The sequence below is a fragment of the Colletotrichum siamense genome (genome assembly GCF_013390195.1).
Source record: "Colletotrichum siamense strain Cg363 chromosome Unknown KSG_Cg363_contig01, whole genome shotgun sequence".
NCBI classification, from domain to species: Eukaryota; Fungi; Ascomycota; class Sordariomycetes; order Glomerellales; family Glomerellaceae; genus Colletotrichum; species Colletotrichum siamense.
The window spans coordinates 7,435,968-7,459,828 of NW_023501014.1; the positions used below are offsets into that span (position 1 = coordinate 7,435,968).

At 53.0% G+C, this 23,861-nt stretch overlaps 9 protein-coding genes across 9 annotated transcripts; 4 read left to right on the forward strand and 5 right to left on the reverse strand.

The window, feature by feature from the left end:
- Positions 1 to 687: 687 nt before the first annotated feature.
- CGCS363_v001877 (15-hydroxyprostaglandin dehydrogenase) lies at positions 688 to 1,691 on the reverse strand (the record flags this gene model as incomplete). The annotated part of the gene is made up of 2 exons (XM_036633726.1): positions 688 to 993; positions 1,047 to 1,691. The coding sequence occupies 2 exons, from the start codon at positions 1,689 to 1,691 to the stop codon at positions 688 to 690; spliced, it is 951 nt and encodes a 316-aa protein (XP_036501519.1).
- A 1,411-nt stretch (positions 1,692 to 3,102) lies between these two features.
- Positions 3,103 to 4,116, reverse strand: MIR1-2 (Mitochondrial phosphate carrier protein; the record flags this gene model as incomplete). Its single annotated transcript, XM_036633727.1, has 2 exons — positions 3,103 to 3,910; positions 3,971 to 4,116. The coding sequence occupies 2 exons, from the start codon at positions 4,114 to 4,116 to the stop codon at positions 3,103 to 3,105; spliced, it is 954 nt and encodes a 317-aa protein (XP_036501520.1).
- A 985-nt stretch (positions 4,117 to 5,101) lies between these two features.
- adhA-3 (alcohol dehydrogenase) lies at positions 5,102 to 6,223 on the forward strand (the record flags this gene model as incomplete). Its single annotated transcript, XM_036633728.1, has 1 exon — positions 5,102 to 6,223. One exon carries the CDS (start codon positions 5,102 to 5,104, stop codon positions 6,221 to 6,223), a length of 1,122 nt encoding a protein of 373 aa, XP_036501521.1.
- Positions 6,224 to 7,531: 1,308 nt separating this feature from the next.
- Positions 7,532 to 9,163, forward strand: CGCS363_v001880 (uncharacterized protein; the record flags this gene model as incomplete). The annotated part of the gene is made up of 1 exon (XM_036633729.1): positions 7,532 to 9,163. The coding sequence occupies one exon, from the start codon at positions 7,532 to 7,534 to the stop codon at positions 9,161 to 9,163; it is 1,632 nt and encodes a 543-aa protein (XP_036502716.1).
- A 2,505-nt stretch (positions 9,164 to 11,668) lies between these two features.
- On the forward strand, positions 11,669 to 12,384 carry CGCS363_v001881 (uncharacterized protein; the record flags this gene model as incomplete). Its single annotated transcript, XM_036633730.1, has 2 exons — positions 11,669 to 11,888; positions 12,032 to 12,384. 2 exons carry the CDS (start codon positions 11,669 to 11,671, stop codon positions 12,382 to 12,384), a joined length of 573 nt encoding a protein of 190 aa, XP_036502715.1.
- Positions 12,385 to 16,049: 3,665 nt separating this feature from the next.
- On the reverse strand, positions 16,050 to 16,928 carry CGCS363_v001882 (uncharacterized protein; the record flags this gene model as incomplete). The annotated part of the gene is made up of 1 exon (XM_036633731.1): positions 16,050 to 16,928. The coding sequence occupies one exon, from the start codon at positions 16,926 to 16,928 to the stop codon at positions 16,050 to 16,052; it is 879 nt and encodes a 292-aa protein (XP_036502718.1).
- A 2,909-nt stretch (positions 16,929 to 19,837) lies between these two features.
- CGCS363_v001883 (uncharacterized protein) lies at positions 19,838 to 20,167 on the forward strand (the record flags this gene model as incomplete). The annotated part of the gene is made up of 1 exon (XM_036633732.1): positions 19,838 to 20,167. The coding sequence occupies one exon, from the start codon at positions 19,838 to 19,840 to the stop codon at positions 20,165 to 20,167; it is 330 nt and encodes a 109-aa protein (XP_036502717.1).
- A 351-nt stretch (positions 20,168 to 20,518) lies between these two features.
- On the reverse strand, positions 20,519 to 21,338 carry lvr-0 (Levodione reductase; the record flags this gene model as incomplete). The annotated part of the gene is made up of 2 exons (XM_036633733.1): positions 20,519 to 20,696; positions 20,770 to 21,338. The coding sequence occupies 2 exons, from the start codon at positions 21,336 to 21,338 to the stop codon at positions 20,519 to 20,521; spliced, it is 747 nt and encodes a 248-aa protein (XP_036502720.1).
- Positions 21,339 to 21,879: 541 nt separating this feature from the next.
- tropI-4 (Hydrolase tropI) lies at positions 21,880 to 22,454 on the reverse strand (the record flags this gene model as incomplete). The annotated part of the gene is made up of 2 exons (XM_036633734.1): positions 21,880 to 22,082; positions 22,142 to 22,454. The coding sequence occupies 2 exons, from the start codon at positions 22,452 to 22,454 to the stop codon at positions 21,880 to 21,882; spliced, it is 516 nt and encodes a 171-aa protein (XP_036502719.1).
- Positions 22,455 to 23,861: the final 1,407 nt, after the last annotated feature.

Consider the following 23,861-nt stretch of genomic DNA (forward strand, 5'->3'; position numbering starts at 1 on the left):
ATCACACTTAGCCGTTTATCCATCTTCGGAGGAAAAGAAAAAGCAACGACTCTGCGCCCGCAAGCTGAACATATCGGGAGGACCGGGCAGATTCCATTCCCAATGCGGTCTGCTTCTGCAATCGCGATCGGCTCCGGTAGTCGATGTCTGGTGGTTACGTGCATCATCAACGGGTGCTCGCGTTTACGAGGTTGCATCGATGCATGCGCGCTGTTGTTGGTGGATAGATGCTGGTTTAGTCCATGGGATGGGCTGCAGGTGAGACAAACATGATGCGGCTCCGTCTTTACTGCGACGAGATAAGCGACGACTGCGAGGACATGTGTTTGTTCGACAGAATGGGGTGCAGGGGATCGAAGATCGGACGTATCACGCACGCATTTTGCATCGTCGGGAGATCACATGGAGGAACATGCATGCGACCCTTTTCAAGGCCCAAAACGGCGATGTTTAAGATGGGCTTGTCAATCGGCAGACCGACTCCCGTGTTTTCTAAATGATGATCTTGGGGCTGGCCTCCGTCGCTGCGGCCAATGACATATCCAAGAGAACCAGATACCAAAGAATTTCGAGAGATAGTATGACGAAAGTAAGAAACGTAGTCAAACGGCAGGCTTTTTGTATATTCTATGAACCGCTGAACAGCACTAACAACCTTCCCATGTACGACCCAGCATCAACATCTAATCACTTGCCCTCAAATGGCGCCCGCATCCCTTGCTGCATAATCCTCCTCGCCGTCCTCTGCGCCCCCTCAATCACCTTCTGCTTCTGCTCCTCTGGAATCTCAGGATACAACGCCTCCAGCGGCACATCCCTCACGGTAATCTCGGACTTCTCGTGGGTACCGATCTTCTGCGTCTCGACCACGCTGCCGGCGCCGTACTTGGGCTCCTGCATCACGCGCATGACGATGGCGGCACACTCGCGCGCCGTCATGTGCACGTCGTCCTTGGTTACCTTCCTGTTCCACTCGGGCTCGAAGATGGGTGTCTGTCGCAAGGTTTAGGCGGTAATTTTCTTCAGTGAAACATAAGAAGACTCACAAGGACTGCTCCCGGGCATATGGCAGAGTACCTGATCCCGCAGATATCCCTCAACCCGCCCATACACTTGACGAAGCTCACGAGCCCGGCCTTACTCGACATGTACAGCGGCGTCTCGAACGAGTGGACGTACCCGCCGACGCTCGCCACAGCGACAAAGTTGCCCTGCACCTGCTTGTTCTGCGTCCAGTAGTCCGTGGCTATCTGCGCCAGCCGGATCGGCGCGACCTGGTTGACGGCAATGATGCGGTACTGGCCGACGGCCGCGTCGGCAGGGTCCCCAGACTCCGCTGAGACGCCGGGCGGGTACCAGAAGTTGCTCTCCGGGGGCTCGTAGATGCCCGCCACGGCGGCGACGATGTCGACGCGCCCGAAGAGCGCGAGGGTCGTCTCCCAGAGGGACTGCAGCTGTGCCCAGTCGGCGACGTCGGTGCGGTGGAAGTGCGCGGAGGCGGGGCCGTTGGCGGACGGGGAGGGCGGGCCGCGGTGCTGGGCGAGGGTCGCCTCGGCTTCCGGGCGGAGGCGGAGGTCGGCCATGACGACGGAGCAGCCTGCCTCGAGGAGTAGCTGGGTCAGGCTGTGGCCTATGCCGGAGCCGGCGCCGGTGACGAGGGCGACTTTGCCCTGGACTTCGTAGAAGGACATTGCTGACGAGATATGCAGTGAGGAAGAAGATGGGAGCACACAGATGGCATGGAAGATGACAGGAAGTCAAGATAGAGGGGTTGCCGTCTCTGGGTATTTGTAGCTCGTCGGCTTAGACTTGGCCTCGCGTGGGGGGTTAAGAAGTCCATCTTCAGCATCCATCCTCACCTCCGCCTGCGCCTGAATGCGCCTAAATTGGCGGGTAGCCGCATCCCGGCAAGTCTTCCAGAAGTCCGGGACGCAATAAATGTGATGGGCCGTCTTGTCCTTGCTGCGCTATTTGTGCCCGTCACTTGTCCCCTTTCTGGAACCAACAAGCAGGTGGTGTGACCAACGCGCATCAGTCCACACCCATGTCCAGAGATTTCTCGACCGGTGAGGTGCAGGGAGGATGACAAGGTGTTGATCCCTCGAGGAGGGTGGTAATCGCCTGTTTGAACTTTGCGGTTGTCCGTATCGACGACGGGCGGTTTCCGAGGCACGAGAGGCTCCATCGACAGAGGGATGGAGAGCTGGAGATGGGCATCCCCGCTGGAGCGTTCCCGGTTAGCGGTACGAACAAGCTGGAGCAGCCCAAGCTGCCATGTGGTGCTAGTGAGGTTCCTCTCCACAGGGACGTTCAAAAAGGCCCCTGGAAGCCCGCGAACACGGGCGTTTGCACTCTGTTGGTCCACGATTTCCCCTGGCCAACCCTGCTGATGGGCAATGTCACCCCCACCAACAGTGGCACCGTCTACTGCAGATATCCCGGGAACCAGCACCAACGACAAGATGCGCTGCTGCAGCTGTCCAGATGCGGCCTGGGTTGAGCGGTCTGCGAGCGATGTGATGGGGGAAAAGGGCCTTTGGTGCGCTGCCTATGGGAAATAGCTATCATTTTAAGGTTTATCATCGCATATCGTCTGCTTTTTGCAGCCATGCCAGGACTCGAGACCCTCAATTACTCGAGGATGTGTTTCAGGCGGTCCCCTGCATTTTCCCAAAGTAGAAAATGCTTTTCCCTGCTGGTCGGAATCCTTCGTCGAGGGATGTGATGGGAGTGTGGGATCACACTGATCTTGCAACGTGAGACCCGCAACTGATAAACGCACACGATGTAGGGTGAAGTGAGTTGTGATGACAAGAACTCTCGGGCGGGGAAGTTCGTTTTGGATCTCTGGAAGCCGCTTCTTCGACCTTCGGACAAGTGCAAACCTCGCATCACGCATCACTGCGGCCCATATCTTACACATCATCATAGTATCATTTGATAAGTCAAACCAAGTGTTACTGAAATCTACAGAAACAAGATCTACCTCGTTCTATGCAAGACACACGGTGACATGGTAGCCACGAAAGACGCCATCTAACCATATGCAAGCCTCTATTCTACCGCAACACGCCAGTTTCTACAACCACAAATCATGGCCGTCTATTTCGCAATCTCAACGCCTCCAGTGGCACCCAGAGCCTTCTTCAAATCACCATAAATCGCAAACTGTCCCGCCGTCAGCGCACCAACCATGAAAAGACGCGCCGGCAGACCGCTGAACGATCCACGAACACCAAGCTCCTTGGCAATCTTGACCAGCCTGCTCGTCGTGCTTTCTCCAGGGAGGCCCTTGGTCTTGTTAATCTTGGACAGCATGGTGTCCGCGGGCTGCGACACGATGGCCGCCGCGAAGCCCGCAATGAGGCCGGAGCCGAGGTTGATCGTCGTCTGCATGCCGTCGCTCGTCTTGCTCTTGTCGAAGAAGTTGGCGTACGCGAACTCGGAGACCTTCTCGAACGCGACGAACTTGGTCATGGTGTACGGCACCTGCTTGAAGAGGATGGGCCCGAAGCCCGAGTAGAAGGCGGCAAGGCCCTCCTGGCTGGCGATCTTGGAGAAGCCAGAAACCAGGCCGGAGGCGAAGCCGGGCTGCGAGACGAGGCGGATGCGCGTGGCCTCGAGCGGGCACAGGGCGATGTCGGCGAAGAACTCGGCGGCGGCGGCGGAGACGCAGTAGACGGCGATACGGTTGGCGCGCGCGTTCTCGTAGCCGACGGTGTCGATGGACTTTTGCTTGAAGAACTCGTAGCCGCCGAACTTGAGGGCGCCCTGGAGGAAGTAGCCGGCGAACGTGGGACCGGCGCCGGTGAGGAGGGCGCCGGCGCCTTCGGTCTGGATCACCTGGCGGAACCCGCCGATGAGGCCGCGGTTGTAGGTTGCGGGATCCAGTTGGATGCGGGTCTTGACGCTGGAGGTGTGTTAACGTTGTGCGCTTCTGGATAGGTGAGGAATTTGCGGGAGGACGTACACGTCAACGGGGGTGAGACCGCCGTGGGTGACGGAACAGCACACGGCGCCGGCCAGGGCGAACCTCGAGTAGAGGTTGAGGCCGGAGAGCTTCTCGGGCTCGGCCTTGACAGCGGCGAGCGTCGGGGCGGCAGTCGTTCCACTCATCTTGCCGGTATTTGACTGTGAGTGAGGAGGGGAGGGGAGATTTCACCTAGATTCGTGAAGTGAGAAGGGAGGTGAGATGAGTCAAATGAGGCTGCGCTGAGTGGTTAAAGCGACGGTCGCCGAGCACGTGCGGGAGAAGTCACAGGGACGGCCCGCTAATACACCGGGTACTGCAGGGGGTGTTTTGGGACTTTTGTTGTTTATCGTCGGCTATGCGTAGGTAATACGAAGAAGATAGTTGGTACGCCAGCCCCCTGAACTTCGGGTTGCCTGGGCCCGGGAATGGCCGGAGGAAAGCGGGTGTCGCCGGGGCGAATGTCCGGGCGTTGGCGCCGGCTTTGTTTGCGGCGGGAACGGGCCTCTTCGAGGTTTCACGGTATTTCTGAACGGTCGCCTCCGAAGATGTAAAGGTTGCATTTGTGGAGGAGGAGAACCCGATTGGCAAAACTGCTCGTACCCCGCTCCGTGCGGTGAATTGGCTGCCATTGAATGCTACGCCTTCTCCGACGACAAGGTGCTGGGCATTGGAATGGACATTCCACTCATCTCCTCCGGAGACAGCCAGGCTTACATGGATCTGCGATGCTAACCTGTCCTCGTACCCTCTGAATCCTGCGCTAGCCAAGCTTCGTACCACATCTCAGGGTCCGAGGGGCCGAGATAGCCACAGAGACTTCAGTGGGAAATGTTACTCTTTTTCCCCCGTCAAGTCCATCATGAGGTTTCCATTGCTGGGATTCAAGATCCAAACCGTATCGTAATAGGTCGAGGGTGGGCGGCAGTAAGGATTTCCATGATCGCAGTTAAGGCTTTCTAAGGCCGTCCTACATCGGGCAATGTAGACCGCGAAAGTGGAAAGGATGAGAGTATAAAGCATTTCGCCCTTCAACATCTTCCAGAGCAGTTCTAATAATAACCTCAAAGTCTATGAGTATAATACTGGAAATACCATATTGCGTTCAATATGACTCCATTTCCATCTCAAATGCGCGCCCTACACCTTCTTTCCCCTGGACAAGCAACGCTTGCGTCCCTCCCCACCCCTTCTCCACGACCAGGAGCCATACTTATCCGCATCCTGACAATTTACGTCCAGTCCAACACCGTCGACATTCTAAACGCCTCTCATCCCCTCTATGAGCTACCATACCCGGTCATCCCAGGCACAAACGCCATCGGCCGCATCGCCGCCCTCTCCCCCGACACTACCTCTTTCAAAGAGGGTGACTTAGTCCTCCTCGACTCATTCATCCGGGCCCGCGACGACCCCTGGAACGTACAGATCCTTTGGGGAGCAAATGCTGGCATCACGCCGGCTTCCAAGGAGTTTTTGAGGGGGAACTGGAGAGATGGGTGCATGGCTGAATATGCTCTGGCACCGCTCGAGAATGTGCACCTGCTGGACGAGATGAGGCTGACCGGTTCGCCATCAAATGGCGGCCTCGGCTACAGCATCAATGAGTTGCTTTATCTCGTCTCTTGCATCATTGTCTACGGCGGTTTGAAGGGTATCAACCTGCAGCCCGGGGAGAGAATCATCGTCACCCCGGCGACGGGAGCATCTTCCGGTGCAGCGGTGGCCGTGGCTCAAGCCATGGGCACAAACGTCATTGCCGCCTCTCGCTCGGCCTCGAAGCTTGCGTCGCTGAAAGCTTCGATTCCAACTTCACTCGGCAGGCGGCCGATCGAGACAGTCGTGATGACGGAGGACATCGAGAAAGATACTGCTGCCCTGAGAGCCTTTGGGCCTGTCGACGCGGTGATTGACATGTCGCCCCCGGCGGCGACTGGATCACAGCATATCAGGTCTGCGGTGTTGGCCCTCCGGGCGTATGGTCGGGTGTCGCTGATGGGAGGGCGGGCTGATGAGAGCCTTCCGTTCCCGTGGTTTACCGTTCTTGCGAATAACTTGACCATCAAGGGCCAGTTCATGTATGAAAGGAAGGACGTGAAGGAGCTCATCAGCTTGGCCGAGTCGGGACTGCTGATTATGGGGAGAGAGGCGGGGCATGAGGTGGAAGAGTTTCCTATCGAGAGGTGGGAGACTGCGGTGGACTTTGCGGCGAAGAATGTTGGGCACGGGAAGATGACTTGCATTGTGCCGTGAGCTTCTTGTCGCATGGAGAGCGTCGGGTGGAGGGATGGATTTCCACATGGACGCACGTTGTTTCTTTTCGATTGCTAATTCCACTTCATTTTACATGCGTGCCTTGCACGTCATCTATTGGGTGCGTGCAACCCTAACCAGTCCCTCTCCACGATCATCCGTATCCTCACAACCTGCTCCAATGTTGCATACCAGCATAGGCGGGCGAGGACACCACAGGTGGTTCCTGGGTTCGCGATACTTATAAATCATAGCCCTAGGTGGCCTGGAGCAATTATTGGATAAAGAATTATTGGATAAGGCTGTCATCAGCACGCTTAGCTACAAGAAATGCAAGGAATCGTGACAAGAACCCACCATATCTGCAGGTAAAAGACTTGGCGTTATGCAGCTATTCGTGAAAAGATCATTTTACCCCGCCCACTTCGAAATCTCGAATTCGCCATCAATACATCTTCCATCTACGTCACACGTGCCTTCTTATTCCATCATTGGCAGCTAGAGATTCCTATGGCTTTGTGTTCTCACTGCCAAACTCTCGACTTCCGCTTTGTTGGATACTACTACCCCGAATTAGACTATCCAAGGAACTTGGTTGCGGCGGACGTTGGATTGGAAAATGAGGAAGAGGAAGATGGAAGATCCAACTTATCAACGACACTCGATATAGGCAAAGACGAAAACAACCTAGACGATAATGAAGCTGTGACCGAATGGGGGTATGATGAAGAATTATCCGCGACTTCTGACACTAGCTCCTCGCGAGGGCCCCCAGGAAACGAAGACCTTTCGCTAGGAGAAGCTCTCGATCGCCAAGACGTTTGCCTGTTTTGCAGACAGATCTCGTCTCTGTTCAGCGCCTGGTCTGCAAGATTCTGGCCAAACCCGTCCCAACAGGACCTAGCTAGCGGCACGGTTTCATTCTCTGGAGAAGCCTTCGGTTTGGTTAACGAGGCTACACACACAAGACACAATGATAGCCTCTGTGTGGCAAATGTGTCGGTCACACTCAACCGTTGCCAGGACGGAGCTGTGATGCATTATCAGCGAACTAGGGAATATCCGCCCACCGTCACAGAGATGTGCGACCGATTAGAGCCGCCAAACAGAGATTCCAAGCAAAGGGATACCTCCGTATGGCTGGACTTGGAGCCATATTATGGCCGCATACGGCCGCCCGAGATCGACTTCCGATTGCTGAGAGAATGGAAACGAATTTGTGACGATACTCACGGAAATTCGTGCGGCCTAACATCAATTCATACCAAGCGACGGCCCGATATGATCCGCTGCATAGACGCCAATACAATGTGCATCGTTGAACTGCGGGATCTGGGAGCCAAATGGGTGGCGCTGAGTTATGTCTGGGGCAAGCGACCTTTCAGAGTTTTGGAGAAGGATTCGTTGGGATCGCTGCGATGCCCTGGAGCTCTGGACTCATCGTGGATACCGGATACCATCCTAGACGCCATCGCCGTCACGCGAAGGATAGGGGAGAGATACCTCTGGACCGACAGCCTCTGCATCATTCAAGACTCGCCCCAAGACAAAGCAACCTTCATCCCGCTCATGGACGTAATATATGGACTGGCGTCACTGACCATCGTCGCCCTATCCGGAGAAGGCGCATACGACGGGCTCCCCGGGGTTCGTACGTCGTCTCGACCCCCGGCAGAAGGGCCGTTGTTCTTGAACGGGGTGTGGCTACAGAAGGCCCCGCCCCTTGACGGGTTGGGATTTACCCCGGCGGATCGAAGTCGGAGCCGGTACATGACACGCGGGTGGACTTTTCAAGAAATGTTGCTATCCCGCCGGCTGCTGATATTCACGCCAGAGGTGGTGTTTTGGGAGTGTCAATCGGCTACTTGGCGTGAAGACGCCAACTGGGAGATTCTGGATCCCGTCGACCGTGGTCTTACACTCTTTCGCAACAGCGTTTTCGGTTTCGAGCACGAGGGCATCCATGTCCCAAAGGCCGATCCGGAGTCTTTCAACCGGATGTATCAGAGCTTGGTATCTGACTATGGCCGAAGAGAATTAACTTACGACGAAGACGGTTTAGCCGCTATCGGGGGGATTCTAGCCTCAATTGAGCTCACCAGCGGGATTGGCTTTACCTGGGGGCTGCCGAAGCCATACCTCGGCGTGGCAATTACATGGCCGGCAGACAACAACGCCAGCAGGGTTCGCAGGCGCAAAGCTACTTACACAATCGTCGCCGACAACAACACGATATATGTCCCGTACCCGAGCTGGTCCTGGGTTGGGTGGGTAGGCCCGAATCTGTTCGACGACCTGTTCGGCCACCTGGCGGGGGAACACGCTGGTTTGGTGTTTTACATGCTTGACGGTGAGAAGGACCGGCTCATCTTCATCGAACAGAACCAGGAGTTTATCAAGATGGAAAGCACCAACAGAACCCATCGCAGGGCGCCACCAACTTGGAGAGAAGACGTCCTTCGTGAGGTGTCCATGAAGCATGTCCCGCAATCGCTGCTTGTCCCGGAGCTAAGACCAGCAGTTTTGATCTTCTGGACTAGTTGCTGCACCTTGGTGTTGGACCATACCATGACACGGTCGGTTGTACGCCAGGAAGAGAGAAAGTTACACCGAGCAAATGAAGGCGAGGACGAGAAAGAAGAGGATTCAGACGATGAACAGTCCAGACGGGTTCAGATGTTACGTGATCGTAGAGGGAACAAGGTGAGGGTGGTGTGGGATCATTACCTCAATGACATGACTGCTGCATCTGGCGAAGCAGAGTTGATCATCGTGGGACGGAGCAGTACGGAGTACGCCAGACCTCGTAGTGAGTTGGTTGCTTATATGGTGGAGAAGCATCCCTCGGGCGCGAGGACTCGAGTAGTGAGTGCTACCGTGGCTGAAGAGGAATGGAATGCTTTGGCAGATAGGAGATGGGAGCTGGTATTTCTGTTGTGAGGAATACCTTCGAAACCCAACTGTATGGTTTCCATGGAAGTTGTTCGACCAGAAGGAATAACTGCGATGCGACCACTTGGTCTCATTGCACACTCGGGTCGGACGTCTCAGTTTCGCAGCCTTTGCTTGGTAGTATTTCCGAAAGTCAGAATGAACGAGACAATCAACGGTTGTTTGTTTCTGGCCGTCTAATCAGTGAGACATGAGCAGCCGATGGCCTGTGTGACCACCATCCCAAATCACAGTTTGAAGAAGTGAGTTCGGGCAGAGTATGGGTTTCTTGAAGACTGAGGTAAGCAAACAACAGGATGAACTGGTTTGTGGTGATGGCAAGCTGAAGGAGGACAGCAAGCAGGGGAGCGATGGGTGGCGGACGAGGAATGAGGCGAGGCGAGGCGAGTGCAGCTGGAGCGCCGTGCAGTGGAGCGAATCAGGGGTGCCACGAGCACAGCACCCCGACCGAAGGGACATCTCCCACTGGTTTGACTGGCTTACAGCACCTCAACGTAGGTTCCTAGGTAAGATAGGTACCTAAGGTACCTAGGTAGGCTAAGTAGGTACAGGCCCCCCGTGCGACACCCGACCAATCACAGACCCACCAAGGGGCCGCTGCATCGTCACCTCAAACGCGAAAAGTGTTTCGTTTTCCTCCCGTCGTCCTCTCGTCCTCTCGTCTGCCTTTCTGCCCGTCTGTCGCCCTCTTTTGCCTTCTCCCTGGCCAAACATCCTGACACAGGGCCGCGAGAAGGGTCCAGAAGAGGCCCCCGACTGGCCTTCCCCGTCCTCACGCTCCCTGCCCGTTCGTTTGATGGCGTCGAGAGTTCGCGCCTGTCAGATGGCGACATGGCGTTTGCACGGAGGCGCGAATGGCTGCAAGGCACCTCGACGCGCATGGAATCGCATTGGATTGGATAGCCATCCACGGATATCATGCTCAGCTGCGGGAGATGTGCGATGACCTATCCACCTGCTGTTGGCCAGATTCGAGAGGCCGTCTCGATTGACATCACCCTCTGGGGAAAGGAGGAGGTCGATGGTGATGACCCGAGAAAAAGAGATTCTGTACTTCATCAACCCACCCACCCTCTCCCCATTCTCCTCCTCGTCTGTCCGTATTCATCCATCATCTCCCAAAGGCCAGCCGCATCTCGTCCTCAGCTCCCGTGTCAGACCCGACCCTGAAAACCCAAATGCAGTCACAGCAGCACTGTTTGGGTGTCATTCAGCAGCGGACGGCAGCTCCCCGTTTCACCACCTCTACTCCTCAGATCAGCAGCGTTTGATCGCACTCTCCCTGCCTTTGTCTTTGTCTCTTCTTCTGCGCCGCGTACCTTACATAGGCACAGAGAGAGTACATTCTGCACCCTTCTCAGCCCACCTCCGGACCGACGCCCGCCACACAAAACGCATCTGCCCGTTGGTGCCACCGCACATCGCATCGTCGAGACCTTAATCATCTCGACCCTGGACTGACAGAGAAACTCTCTTGACTTTCGGACAAGCGCCATCCGTCGGGTCTGGCAAGAACGGGACACTCGAGTGGATTGCCTGTCAACACTCTCAGGAAAAGAAAGAAAGAGAGACTGATCAGCCGTCACTTCCCTTGCTCATCTACCCCAGGTCGCTGGCACCTGACTCGACTTACAAGCTTGAGTCGTCGACACAAGCCCCTTCTTCGATTGAGTCCGTCGCAACTGCTCGACCCTCGGCGGCAACATCACAATCGGCGGGCGCCTTCACCAGCATCAGTCCCAACTCCTCTTCGTCCCTTCTCTTCGACCCTTTGGCCGAGAAGTCCGGCCCGTAAAGTCTCCCTTTCCCTCAGACTGCCGATTATCCTGCCCATCATCGCCCCATGCGGCAGTAACGAGGCCCATCAACAACCCTGTCTCACCAGCGCCGGCCAGAGAAGCAACCGCCAGCCCAATTATCCCGACAACACCTCATAGCATTGACGAGATCGCCCCCAAAGCAGAGTGCATGAACTCCCCGGCCTCACCACATCTCTTCCATCATCTTCGCAGCCTTTTTGGACCTCTGCCCACTCGTTTTTTACCCAGCCGTCTGGTCGTCCCAGCTGCTGCAAGTCCTAGACCCTGGTTTCTTGGCTGCTCCCCGGTCCCGCATTGACCGTGCTTCTTCTTTGCCAGCCGATCGTGCCGTCATTCCCAGCGGCCTCTGATACGCAACACGTTTCGGCCCTCGTGTTTTCGGTTGCCTTGCCGCGCTTGAGCTGCCACGGTGCTGTCATTTCCAGCCCAAAACTCAACCGCTTCCCAGCCAGCCGAATCCTGGTCTGTCAACTGCTCTTCAATCCATATTCCTGGCCGCTTGTCGGTGCCAATCGACCCAGCGACTAAAACCACCTTCTTACAAACATCGACGACGATATCTCGACGACAACCACATCCACGAGACGGCCTCAACTCAATTTCGACCGAAGGCGACTGCGCCTGAGGACCCTTACAATTTACGCTCGTTGACGGACAGAAACACACGGCCAAGATGACTACGTCAAGGCATCAGCGCTCCCAGCAGCGCTTGGTCCAGCTCCTGTTCCTGGCGTCCGCCTCGACAGCAGCCATCATCAGCATCGGAGGAACTGATCTGACCCTCTCAAACTTTCAACTCCTCACACAACTATCCATACCTCTGGGCTGCCTTTTGACTTATAACAACCCCATCCAAGGATGCACGGCGAACGACTTCTCGAGTACCGGCACCTGTTCGGCGTCTTGCAGGCGCGGCCTGTTGCTCATGCAAACCAACATTCAAGATGTCTGCCAGTCAGTCTCAGTTCAAGCCAATACGGTGCTTGGCCAGGCTCTAGCAGGAAACCTTCTCGGCCTGCTCTGCTCGAGTAACCAGGTCACAACCACTTCAGCAGCACCGACAGTCCGGCCGACTTCGACCGTGATAGTGCCGCCGCCATCATCAACTGTTGTTGCGCCTCCGCCTCCGCCGGCTACCACCGTGCCTCCTGTCATCCCACCCCCGGCGACTACATCAATAGCTGCACCACCGCCAACTCAACCGCCCGTAATTCCTCCGCCCAGCACGGCGGCGCCACCAGTATCATCGCCACCGCCGCCTGTAGTACCGCCACCGCCGGCACCCACGACTGTCGTCACTTCTACGACATCCAACGCGGCAGCACCACAGAGTACGTCGGCGGAGACTACGAAACCTCCGGTCAACCCATTGGATGCTTTGCTTCTTAGCAATGATTCACATGCAGCCTTCGCGCCGTCCAACTGGGGTATATTAATCACTATTGCTTTAATTCTCCGCGCAATTTAGTATCTTAAGCCGGACCTCCTGGCCGGCGAAGAGCCCGCGCCTCCACCCATTTTACCGGTCGCCAATGAAGGGAATGGGCATCACCCCGAGTTACCTGTCATTGTTGAACAACCGGATGTCCCTGTCTTGCCATAGGGAAGGCAGACGATGCGGGCGACTTTTGGACGTTTCTACGTTTGGCTTATGAATGAGGATGGTGTCAGAGAGGAACAGGGAAGGAGGAGGAGAAGAGGTCTCCAAAATGGCGTTTACTTGAATCAAAGGGGCAACCTGGCAATCCGCCGCAGGAATCGAGGAGGCCTTTGAGGAGCTGGACGCCGCAAGTCCATGGCTGATCTCGAAGGAAGACGGTCAACTAATATGTATCACCACGGATTTCCTTTGTTTGCATTACAGAGGCGTTGGGTATGACCTCCGCAAGAAAATGGGAGGCTAAGGGGCAGCGATTATACATCGCGTGTGGATTATGATCCTCCACAAGACAGCGCGTTCGAGATACCTTCCTTCATTAGGACTTTGTAACATTAGATACCACAGCGTACTGCTCACGTAGACATAGACGGAGCAAGCCACGACAATCAATGATAGTCATAGTCAAACAGCACCACCAGTGTTCATTTTGATTTCCCTCCGTCGTGAAGATCATCCGAGCCCGAAGAACTCGGACATGACGCACCTCCAGACTCCCCAAGACTGCGCATAAATCTAGGCCACCCGGGACAAGGGTCCCCAGGCAACGATTCCCCGCCTCCCCGTCCGGCCACCACTTCGACCGATGCAAGACCCCAGCCCGGACCCAGCATCGCATCAACGCCCTGCCGTGCCGCCGCTGCTTGTGAGTGGCCCAACAGCCGCAATCCGAGTTCTGACGTTCATGCGGTGGGGGCGGCGTGCCGTGTAGATGGGTGCGCGGGCACAGGCCGGCTGGGTTCTGGGCTTTTTGGGTATCGCTGGATTGGGACATGCAGGTCTGGCCTTGAGGCCGGTTTGGGACAGAGCCAAGAGAAGGTTATTTGGAGGGGAAGATGGAGGGTAATCGGGGTCCACATGTCGCGTGGATTGAGGTTTGAGGTTTTGGAGTTGGGGGAAGGGATCTTGGGGAGGATGAAGGGGAGGGTTGAGATGGATTGGTGGGAGGGTGGAGAATGGAGTTAAGGACTATGTGGGCGCCTCGATTGCACTCATTTGCGTTTGCGTTACCCGAAACCCCTGTCGCAGTTGGGGGCCAAAACGGCTTTTTTTCAACGCAGTGGCCAAAAAAGCCCCTTTTTCAGTAAAACAAACTAGAAAAAGCCATCAATTGCGCAACGCGCAGCGCATACGCCCGAATAAAAAAGATACCTCTAGAATTAGCGAAATCAGGGCTATCGATTAGTATACTTTTTAGTCGGGCGCATTGCTGTTTCAAAAAGTCGATTTTTCCGCGTTCGTTCTCGATTAAAAACGCGTTATTGATTGAAAATAGAGTTTTTCATCGTTTTCCGCCCATTTTTAGTCCAAAAATGAACTTCTTAGAAACTCTATGTACCCGATCAAAAAGTATACTAATCGATAGCCCTGATTTCGCTGATTTTAGAGGTATCTTTTTTATTCGGGCGCATGCGCTGCGCGTTGCGCAATTATCGAAAAAGAGGTCAATTGAAGTCGAAAAAAAGCCCGTTTGAGGGGCGATAAATGCCGCATTTGCAGGGGTTTCGGGTAACGCAAACGCAAATGAGTGTGGCTGGGTACATGTACTGAAGACACATGGAGGAAGTAGTATATAATGGGCCTAACGGATCGTCAAACAGATCGCAGCAGACAATGAAACGGGCCAAATAGCTGACAGGATGCCATTCATCTTCCCTAGACTGGATGTGGTTCCTGTGAAAGCTTTCTCGTCCAGGGCGACACGACCCAGTTTTGGGCAGGCAAGCGTAGCAAGAAGCTTGGCCGTCATCTTGCATTTCGGGTGTCTTCAAGTTATTCGAGATTTAATATGGGTGTGCGATACTTGATAGGTCTCAACTAAGAGGGCGGTGGACGCTGGTGCTGATGTGTGACGCGCCGTGGTAGTTGATGGGGGCGACTTGGGAGTGATTTGTGAGGGCAAAACGCTACAAGCCAAGCTCCGAATTGCTGTCGGGGGTTCCTGATTTCAAAACAAGCACCTGGAGAGCATTTAATTCATTTCTTGGAGGTCGTAATGGCCCAGACTAGGGGTCCTTCGCTCCGTGCAATCGGGACGTAGGTATATATTGATAGCGCTGATCGATTAGAAACTGATTCAACGAATGCTTTCTGAGGGATGGTGCGTTGAAAAGTTACATTAGACTGGGATGGCTTCCAACTACTCGTAGTCTGCATTGCTTCACGGCAGGATGGCCGTTTTATCCACTCACTTCGAACAAACCGATCTCATCTCTCAACAATCTTACGGAACAGAATACGTTGACGTTGACGGCGATGACGGACAATGCTGTCTGGGTTGAGGACCCAGAGTCATTGGAAGGCGTACGAAGAGCCCGAGAACTCTGTACCTTGGTCACGCTAACCTTAGTCTTTTGGCGAGTCCATACATGACATTAATTTGTCGCTCCTGGGGTCTCCTTCGATACGACTTTGACTATGATATACTGACGAGCCAGTCACATGTGTGAGCTTACTCCTCTCTGGAAAATGCTTAATTGGCATTTCTGTATATAAAGTCTACGTGAAGTGGTATGCGAGACAGAGCACCGAATTATGACTGGTTTTGGCATCTCGCGATATGTGCGGCAGTTGATAGGGTATTGGCAGGCAGTTTCATCATAAAAGGCCAAGTTGGTTTTGCGCGCCGAGGAATCTGATGAATATTCCATGAACCCTAATTATCAAGCTGTCGTCTAGTGGTGGCGTCCTTGGGATATCGTATACGAATAGCATCAGAATGCACAAGGAACCTCATCTGAAACAACATGCGGAGGGCTCTGCGGACGGTTTCCGTAACTACGTGTATTCAGGGGCAAAATGGAAGGTTTACGACAATCAACAAATCGCATTTCGTGCCAGCCTTCTATCTCCTCGCAGTAGCGAAGGCAATTTAGTCCGTTTCATTGGTCGTGTCTTGTCCTGTTATGGCCTACTTAAATGGGCCGTTGGTCGATGAATGATGCTTACGGAGGCACAAATGTAGACGCTCCAGACACAGCAGTATTAGTTCAAAGGATATCTTCCGCCCAAATACGGCAGGCTTCACTCACCACAAAAGAACAGAGAAAGAAAAGGGAACCAAGTCCGGCCGAAATCCATCTTTCGTATAGTACAAAGTGGAATACGTCAGAAGTCCGGACGATGACGGACGTCGACGCGTTAGAATCATGGATGTTGTTTGAACAGATGCCGAAAGAGTTCTGTGACTAATCTAATGATGCTGAGATCTGAGGAGATGGACTACACGATAAAACCACGAGCACTAATTGGTTGACGAAATCAATTTGTGTAGTGACGCCCATTTATATCCCCTTTCCCTCAACAGACTTCCGTGGATGCTGCTGATTTGGAGTTCCTTTTCAGTACGAACGCCATGCTTTATCGAAGAGGAAGAGCATTCCGTCCCCGTCAAATCTTATTTCGCCCTATGCGCGAAGAACAAAAACCAGATCCTGATTCCTGTCATCATAGACATAACAGACCACCTGTCTCCCAGCTCCCCAGTCAAGCCTCTCCCCTTGAACTCGAAGTAGAAAGGCTTGTTTACACTCAAAGACCCCTTGAATAGAATAGCAGCTAGAGCCTCACTCTCGGGCTCGCTACCACCAACGTCACTGCTCGTCTTTTCGGGCCGGATATCGGACTTGAGACGGAACAGCTCGAACCCGTTGTTGTACCCATTCAACCCATCCTTACTCGTCCTTCTCCATTCAAAGTCTTCGCGCAAGAGCCTGCTAGTTCCAGCCTCGTTGTTAGGCTGCGGAACTTCGATAGAGAACCGGAAAGAGTCAACGTGGCTGCCGTTGAAGATCACCGGTCGCAGGTCCTCCGTCGCGTGCTTTTCCTCCTTTCCTTTTCCAGAGGGATATGCCTCCAGGGATGGCAGAATCATGGAACTGTGCAAAGTTCGGGGATAGTTGGCCAAAGGCGACCAGTTCTTCTCATCCGAACAGACGGCCAGAACAGGGTCCTCGGGGTTCGGTCCGTTGTGCAGGATGATGCAGGGGATGCCGGGGCTCTTGCTGCTGGTCCCGCTCCAAGAGGAGACCGCGAAAAGCTTGTGGTTGTTGCTGTCGCCCAGATGGAAGGTGCGCGTGATCTTCAACTGGTAATATGCGCTCATGGATGAGGGGAATGGCTGGTACGGCGTGGTGGAGGGGCTCATTTGGAACGGCCCTTGAGTTGCGGACGATGACGACGATGAAGCGGCGGTGTCGAACGGTGTGTAGGCGGGTGGAGCCACGCCCGGTGCCGATGAGCCGAGTTCGGCTTTGTCTTCGAATGGGTTGCCCATAATGAAATCGTTATTTCCTAGGCAGGTTGAGTCTGTAGCCAAACTGGCGCGAGTAAGGATCAGAGTGCAGGTAGTGTTTCTGTGTGTAGAGACCTGCGATGGGATAGGAGCGCGCTTTATTATCTCGTGGAATGGGACTTTGGGTGGGCTGTGGTTAGTCTACGTGGGGGCTTAGAGAAGATCGGCATGTTTTGTTGACGAAAATGACCCTTTGATTGAGAGAAGATGGAGAAAACTGGAGCCCTGCAATGTACTTTTGTATTGCAGCCTAGATGTACTCTCGACAAGATGGCTGACGGGCTATTCATCAACGGTTTATTGTTGGCGATCATTAGTTTCTTCGACTCCACGAGATGCCCAAGTCTAAGGCAAGTTTCCGACGTTGTTGGCAGACACCAGACCCTGGCTCGCAGCTTGCAAGACTGAGGTACCCATGTCAAACAAGCTGCATCATTCCAGTGTTCAAGCGTGATTGCAAACCACTGCCAACATCGTCAAAACATGGAGGTAGCTCTGGATCATTCCACACCGGTTGACCGCAATTTCATCAGTAAAGGCTGTCCACATTGTGCAGTATGTCAACGAAAATTGAACACCCCCACCCATCCGAGTAATGTCTCTTTATGATGCTCCTCGCAGGCCACTAGAAGTAACTTCTTAAGCTTGAAGTTGCAAGCAGCAGACCATAGCCCAAAATGTCCTGTGAACGAGCAATTCGTTGGAGATACCAGACATTCAAAGACTCAATGTTTGGCTTTAGCGTCCAAACTCCCGGCTCTTCCAATAATGCTTTTGCTCTCAACTGATTATTCCATTACGAAAGACTACTGACTAAACTGCGCTCTATTGAATATGAGCGTGGATCCATCATTCAGCTAACCAAAAGACTGCTTTCGCGAGATCCTGTGTTCTTTCTCAAACCTGAGACGAGCCACTAGATGATCTTCTACCGATACAGGCGTAAACATTCCTCGCAGGGCCCCATATGAGAGCAGCGTGTGTTGCGACACTTGATGAGCGGGGCGGTCGGTGGGTCATTTCGCCGTTTGCATCCGCAACAAGTCCACGGAGACTGCAAGTTCAGGTCTTCGAACTTGTCTTGGAATACCATCTGGGAATCCTTATGAAATCTGCGACCTCCCATTGCGTAGTTATCTTGGTCTGTCAAGCTGTAATGTGAAAGATACCGAAACTTACGATTATCGGAGATTTGAGCCAATTCTAGCAAGTGTGTTTTGTGTGTTGAAGAGAGGAGAAGTGAGAGAACAGCGTCCTTAGCAGATAGACCATGTATTTATATGGCTTGAAGCTCAATGCCAACAGCTCGTCATTGATCAAGGACTGTGAGCATGCTGCGTCGAGGTCAGTCACAGAGTATGGAGTCAAATGTAGTGAGCAAAACAGAGGAACGAGTGGAGGACTGTTTGTATGACTGGCAAGATATCTAAGCAAATGATTCCGTCTGTAAAGACTCTGCCAATCCGTATTGTTTGCAGCAGTATGCTTGATGAAACTCAGCAGGAGGGCTGCCTGATCACCTATTGCAAAGGCACTCACATGGCGAGTTAATTTGCCGGCGGACTGGAGCCGTCATTTGCATACTATGAGAGATTTCCAGTGTTTCACCTCTGACAAGAGACAACTACGGCTCACCTTACAGCAAATAACAGCATATTCTGTGATTGTGTCGAGAATCGCCTCACTATGTGGCCGGTTATTGTTTGTTCTGCCTCTTTGAACATGTGATTGCGCCTTTAAATTCAGTCCATGGAAACATTTCACGATGTCGAGTGCTCTCATTCCAAAGGAAAAGAAAAACACGAATGACCGGCCAAGAGAGCAGACATTGGACTACTATTATTTGGTTCCGGTCATGATATGACTGAGGTATATTCTGGCAAATTTGCAGTGAGGGGTCCTCCGCCATTCCCTCGCTGACATCAAATTCATCCCGCAATGCCCAGACTAAAACCGACCGGGCACCGCTTGTAGCTGTCAGAAAAGCATCAGCACTATCGGACTTTGCGTGATCATGAAAGACCACTTTCCGAGCCGGCCTATCAGTCCGAAGTTCAGCCATGCAGTCATAGCCCAGGACAGATAGCTCTCGAGTCTCGACAAGTCAAATATGAGGCCAAGTCATGTGGTTTACCATCAAAACAATTGTCAGCAAGTGATGAGTTGTCGCCTGCGACATGGATGAGGGCAAATATCGCCAACGACCTCGTCGAAACCTTCTGATCTGGTAAAACAACACGTAAGACTGCTGACGGCGTAAGCTTACTGCGACTCTTTTCAGTTCATTCTAGAACCCATTTCTGAGGGGCCTTTTTGGGTGCATTTCCTGCAATCACCCCGCCCTCGCAGAAGACGTTCGATCTGGATGCGAACATGGCGCTATCAGGTACACTGCAGAGATGTACCCGAATTCAACCTCAGAAGTCTGCTCTGCAATCCTTCTCGTCAACCACCAGTCGCAGCATACTTCGTCTTTTCAGGGTCGTGTTTGTGGTAAAGGTCCCACTTATTAGGCTTCTTGCCAGTCCGCTGCCCGTCGAGATGCCGCGGCTCGCGAGGGTTGTCTCCGACGAAGCACAGAGCTCGTCTGATAAAAGCCGAAAAGTTCCCCACCACCTTCCTTGTCTAGGGCACCATTCCCACCGGAATCCACGGAGGCTAGAACAAAACCACGGGCAAACAGTTGAGCCGATTGGTAATCGGGGCTCCGTGGTAGCAGGGTCCCTCAGTTACGTCAGTGAGGGGACCAACTGGAGGGCGATATTTATATCGCTCGGGTCCCAGACAGATCACGGATAAAGTGACCCGCAACAGTCAACGTACATCTCAGTCGCAAACCAGCAACATTCCCATCTCAACTCTAAGCTCCCAAAACCCAACAAACCGTCAAAATGCCCGCCACCGTCACTGTGCTCTACCCCAACGAGCCCGATGCCAAGTACGACATCGACTACTACATCAACAAGCACATGCCCCTTGCGGGATCGACATGGAAGGCCTTTGGCGTGACCAGCTGGTCTGTCACCAAGTACGCCCCAGGCCCTGACGGCGCGGAGCCCAAGTACGCTTTTGCCGGCATCCTCCAGTGGGACAGCGTCGAGTCAGTCAAGAAGGCGCTTGCTTCAGCCGACACGGCCAAGATCATGCAGGATGTTCCCAACTACAGCAACAAGCAGCCTGTCTTCTTGATCGGCGATGAGGTTCACAACGTCACTGTTTAGGCACGCGAATCGAAAGGGGTATGAATGGGCAAGCAGGCAATGAACTAGCATCAAGATGATCGACGCGCGAAAAGCAGCGGACGAGAATAAACACTTATGACCTTCGATGATTTCTATTTCCGCACAAATCATCACACAGTTGTTGATCACGATGTTAGGCTCAATTAATATTGTGCCACTGGGGATATCTGAATTGAGACAACTGCCCTCTGAATTGATGCAACTTAGTTGACGAAAACACACAAAGCTCAACTGTTCCTACACCAAGTCTTGAGGTCTGATCTACAACCAAAGGTTGGGATGAGGACCCGAAACCTCTTTGCGAAATATAACATATAAATGCCATGTGATTCAAAGCCCAGCGCCGCCATCAACACTCCAGGCAGCGCCATTGACGAAAGTACTCTTGTCACTGAGGAGGAAAACTGTGACGTCTGCAACTTCTTGCGCATCGCCAACCAATGTCGGTGCAGGGAAGTCTTGCACCCTTTCAAGATTGGCCCGGTGCTTTGGAGTATCAATCGCGCCACTACAAGCTGTCAGTATCAGACATCTTATTCCGACGCCCCGTCCAGAAGCAGTTTGGAAAAAGGGCAACTTACGGTAGCACACAGTTGACTCTGGCTCTACCTCCGACCTCCTTGGCTGCACTCCGCACCATTCCTAATGAGGCATGTTTGGAACCAGCAAAGACAGCACCTCTAAGAAACCCCTGGGTTGAGAACATACTCCCGACATGAACAAAACTCCCGCCATCAGTCAACACGCCGGGTTTGAGCGACTCAGCGAGGAAATTGAATGCCCCTTTGACATTGAGGTCGACGATGAATTGGAACTCTTCATCGCTTGTTTCCCAGATGGATTGGGTTCCAAGTTCATGGCCACCAGTGCCTGCGAAGTTGGCAACACCGTCAATCTTTCCAAAGTATGCCATGGTCTCTGCCAAAAAGCTCTTAACGCCTTGGCGACTGATGACATCGACAGACTTGACGAGGATTCGGCTTTGAATCTCGGGATCCATGCCGTTTCTGAAATTTTCGAGACTTTTGCCGTTCAAGTCGCACATTGCGACCTTTGCCCCTTTTGAGATGAGAGTCTTCGAGGTAGCGAGCCCCATTCCTGAGGCAGAGCCAGCAACGACGATGACTCTATCGGCGAAAGAAGACGTCATTTTGGTGTGGTGATTAGAGCGAAGAGAGTGAACAACTGGAAGAACACAAGCCTTTTCTGGCGATTTCGAGTCTACTTAAATATTTCATGGGTTCATTTCGTTGTCTGGTTTTACGAATAATTATCACGTCGCTGAGTGCAATATGGCAATGCTCCATCATTGAGACGAACCATGATTGGCTCCACCAGACCCATTTTCTGGAATGACACGCTAATGCAGCCCGCTGACACCAAGCAACACCAGTTGCCACCAGTTCAGGGATACAAGACTCATTTGACGACGTTCTCGTCCAAGTTGTACAAGTGCTGAGGCTAACAGCTTCTGATTAGCTATGTCATGCATGTGGCTGACATGTCCATTTTTGAGTCATGGACGCCAGATCACGAGAAACCCCACGTTTCGTCATGTCATCAAGATCTGTCCACTCTCTCTTAGCCCGCCACACCAAAATGGTCACCTGCTACAAGGGGTGCTGGAATTGGTGGACGGTAGTTATAAGTGCTAGCAAGCTATTTCAGACGCTGAACTTGTTCATGCTCGCTCAAACCCAGGATTCAAAGAACCGAACTGCTTGGAGAAACGCATCCTCCTTGCCAGCCTTTTCGACAGGTACATCAAGATTGGGATGGGTTGCAAATCCATGCGGAACACCCCCGTACAAGTTCATAGTCCACGGCTGACCAGTGCGTGCCATAGCCATTTCAATCTCGATCCTTCTTTGTATTTTCATACCCGTGTCCTTCTCTGCTCACAGAATCAGTTGTCAAGGAATTGCGTTGTTGTCATTGCCGAAGTTTACTCACCAGCAATGGCCAAGCTAGCGGGGCCTGATATTGCTTTGATCTCATCATCACTTAGCAAAGTCGGGTGAGCAGCAAATGCCGCATTCACCGCCTTGCCTTGAGGGAATCCAAGCGCGCGGAATGCGTACCGGCCGCCGAAACAATATCCCACAGTTGCAATCTTCGACACACCCATCTGGTCGCGCATATATGAGAGTGCCGTCGTGACGATAGGATCAGTGACGCTCGGTCCGTGCGATCCGAAGAACTCGGTTGCGTTGAAGCCGGACTTTGGATCCTCGGATCGAGGCTTTCCATTGAAGAGATCGGGCATGATGGTGACGTACCCAGCGCGTGCGAAACTGTCTGTCAGACTACACTACAATTAGCTCCTTGATCAAATTGTACTGGGACGACTTTGAATCCAGGTCACACATACAGTTTGTTCTCCGTTGACTGAATTCCGAACACGTCTGTCAAGTGGACGATGCCAACCGTTGGCTTGGTTTGAGCGGGCATGCCATTACTACCTGGCTGTTCCTTCGGCTTGGATACGTATATGTCCACTTGCTCATTGTTAAGAATGAAAGCACCAAGTAGCGTATGGTAACTTACGTCCGTTGAAATTGATTACTTGTCCAACCGGAGTGCCTGCGAAGGCAAGAAGAGACAAGTCTGCCACAAAACCGCTTGCAAGCCCAAAGAGATAGCAAGCGGCTAAGATAGTAGTCGTACTGATGTCGAAGAACCTCATGACGCATTACCTACGACCGTCTTCATGGTCGGTCCGCGCAGCGCATGATGGTAGCGAGAGACTAAAGGGACGGATACCAATTCATATATGGGTCATCGTAACGCCAAAAGAGAGTTTCCATCACACACTGCGAGTGCCTCGGGGTCAAATGGCGAAATAAACCTTACGCGATGTTGACTCGCCTCGCTTTCGAGATGAACAGTGGCCTACCACACATCAAGCTCATGCGACTCTTATCCAATGAAAGCCGAGACTCTGTCACCGAGAAATGTCCTAATATCAATGCGGCCGATACCGACGTATTGTCTGTGCGATGATGAGATCAGATGAGGGGTACTGATGGGCTCATCAGATGGACCGAGCCAACGAAAGTCCCCGTTGGCAAGTCAAAACATCTGAACCGCTGCACCGAATGAGCGATACGATTGGTGTGTTGCTCAATTTGTCGATTCCGAGTCGTTTCGTTTTCGTCTCAGCCGAAGCTTGATATCGCGAAACAACCAGTACTTATGCTGAATAGCCTCCAGTTTCCGCGAGAAGTGCCCCGCTTGCTGCTGACTTGCTGCACTGCTGTTTCTCATGACTTGCTCTGGGTGCTTTGGATCTTGGCATGATTAGCATAAGATTTGCTTCTAGAAGCGTCTGATGAAGAAGGTAGGAGCAGTACATTCGCAAATGTACCTGCATCCATGAGTCTACTCATGTTTCTCCCTGATTGATGAAGGGTTAGGCTGTCTAGGCAGTCCATACACATAGTCACTGCAATACTAAACCTATTTCGTCTAAACATCATTATTACCACCCCCTTCATCGTTTCTGTCCCTGCCCATGTGCTCAAGTTCATCGAGTCGACCTGATTCAAATAAGCATACATTGTACACTCACAATCTTCAAACAGCTTTACTAAATATTTTTATCCCTCGTAGTACACACATATCCGTATAGGAACGCACTGCATGGATTGTTCCGCATAACACTTCGCAGGCT